The sequence below is a fragment of the Penaeus chinensis genome, chromosome 20 (assembly GCF_019202785.1).
Source record: "Penaeus chinensis breed Huanghai No. 1 chromosome 20, ASM1920278v2, whole genome shotgun sequence".
NCBI classification, from domain to species: domain Eukaryota; kingdom Metazoa; phylum Arthropoda; class Malacostraca; order Decapoda; family Penaeidae; genus Penaeus; species Penaeus chinensis.
The window spans coordinates 9,412,638-9,415,137 of NC_061838.1; the positions used below are offsets into that span (position 1 = coordinate 9,412,638).

General features: G+C 20.6%; 1 protein-coding gene across 1 annotated transcript in view; it reads right to left on the bottom strand.

Annotated features, from left to right (window-relative positions):
• Nucleotides 1-2,500, bottom strand: part of LOC125036191 (very low-density lipoprotein receptor-like) — a 3,643-nt gene that overhangs the window by 1,102 nt on the left and 41 nt on the right. Inside the window, exon 1 of the mRNA XM_047628635.1 lies at nucleotides 2,406-2,500. This exon is cut by the window's right edge and continues 41 nt beyond it. Within this exon, the coding sequence (XP_047484591.1) occupies nucleotides 2,406-2,447 (42 nt within the window). The 5' untranslated portion in view covers nucleotides 2,448-2,500. The remainder of the gene's footprint in view (nucleotides 1-2,405) is intronic.

The window sequence follows — 2,500 nt, forward strand, 5'->3', positions numbered from 1 at the left end:
TAATTATCATTACTACTATTATTATAATTATCATTACTATCATTATTATAATCATTATATCATTATTATTATTATTATGAGATTAGATATATAACTGTATGTCTGCGTGGCTGCACATACTTGCGTGTATGTATGTGTGTGCCTGCGTGCGTGGGTATGCTTGTGTGCGTGTGTGTTACTGGTATTAACATTATAATCTTGTTATTATTATTATTATTATTATTATTGTTATTATTATTACTATTGTTGTTGTTGCTGTTCATTATCATTAATATTATTATTATTATCATCATTATCATCACTACTATTATTATTATCACTATAGTTAGCTTTATTATCATCATCATTATCATTATTTTTACTATCATTATTATTTTATCCCTATAATTATTATTATTACTATTGTTATTATTACTGCTGTTATTATTGCTATTATTATATTTTTTTTATTATTATTATTATTATTATAATTATTATTATCGTTATTATTATTATCATCATCATTATTACTATTATTATTATTATTATTATTATTATTGTTGTTGTTGTTGTTATCGTTATTATCACTATTGTTAGTATCATAATCATCATTATCATTATTTTCATTATTATCATCATCATTATTATCGTTGTTATTGTTTTTGATAGTATTATTATTACAAAAATCATTATCATTATCATTATTATTATTGTTATCATTATCATTATTGTCATTAACATTATTATATGTAGTATTATCATTATAATCATCATTATCATCATCATCATCATCATTATCATTATCATTACTATTGTTATTATTATCATCACCATCATCACTATTATTATTATTATTATTATTACTATTATTACTATTATTATTATCATTATTATTATTATCATTACGTTATTATTATCACTTCTATTATTGTTGCTGTTGTTATTGTCACTATTATCAGTTTTATCATTACTAGTAATATTGCTATTTTTATGATTGGCATTACTATCAAATTATTATCATTATCGTAATTACTATCATATTATTATCATTCCTGTTATCGGTATTCATAACGTATCTTCATTATTATTATTATTATCATCATCATCATTAGCATTATCCTTATTATCATTGTCATCATTGATTATGATTATTATTATCATTATTATTATTATTATTATTATTATTATTATTATTATTATTATTATTATTATCATTATTAACATTATCATTATTATCATCATTATTGTTATATTATTATTAGTAGTAGTATCATTATTATAACAATCATTATCATTATTATCATTATTATTATTATTATTATTACTATTATTAATATTATTAATATTATTATTATTATCATTATCATTATTATTATCATTATTATCTTTATCATTATCATAATCTTTTTCATTGTTACTATAATTTATCGTTTATTATTACTGTTCTTAATATCACTATCTTTTCTTGCTATTTTCTTTATTTCATTAATGATAGATAATAATGATGATAATAATAATTATGTGAATAATAAGGATTATGATAATAACAAAAATATTATGAGGATAATTACAATAATAATATTAATAATAGTAATAATAACAATAATAATAGTAATGATGATAATAATAATGATGATAATGATAATAATAATAATAATAATAATGATAATAATAATAATAATAATAATAATAATAATAAGACTGACAATAAGAACAATAATAATAATAACATTGATAAGAATAAAAATAGTTGTAATGATAATGCTGATAGCTGATAAAAGTAATAATAACACTTTAATAATAATACTAATAATGATAATGATACTACTAATAATGATAATAATAATAATAACAATAATTATAATAATGATAATAATGATAATGATAATATTAATAATGATTTTATTTATACAACTTATGATCATGATGATAATAGCAACACCGGAATCGAACAGGAACATCACTCAGAAAGGCAAACATAATAGCAGGAGTGAAAATAGAACAAATAATAGATATGATAACAATCCCATCTGCAATAATAATAATAAAAAAAAAAAAAACGGCGATTTTAATTACACTGAAAGAAACAAAAACACTGTCCTAATATTATGTATCTTACTTTTTTCTTTTTCTTTTTATCGACCACTACACTTGCTTCTGTTGTTTTAATGTCACTAAAAGCTTCCTGCTCATTGATGTTTTTAATTTGAATACGATTTAGACCATAATCTAATGCCAAGGCTACTAAATGCCCAATTAAAGTTTTCCTTATATCTTATATTTGCCACTACCACATATATTTCTTTACACTAATATCACTTTCACTATTGCTTCATTTACTACCCTTTACGTCTCATAATTCGAACGTTTTTTTTTTTTTTTTATATGAGTTCATGAAAACGACAGAACAGGAAGTCGTTTCTTACCAAGATTTCGATGACAACGAACACAAAGCTTTTTCCCGCCATTTCTGAGACCGCTTTTGCCCCAAGATAGATTGTACCTCCCGTTCGCAAGATCT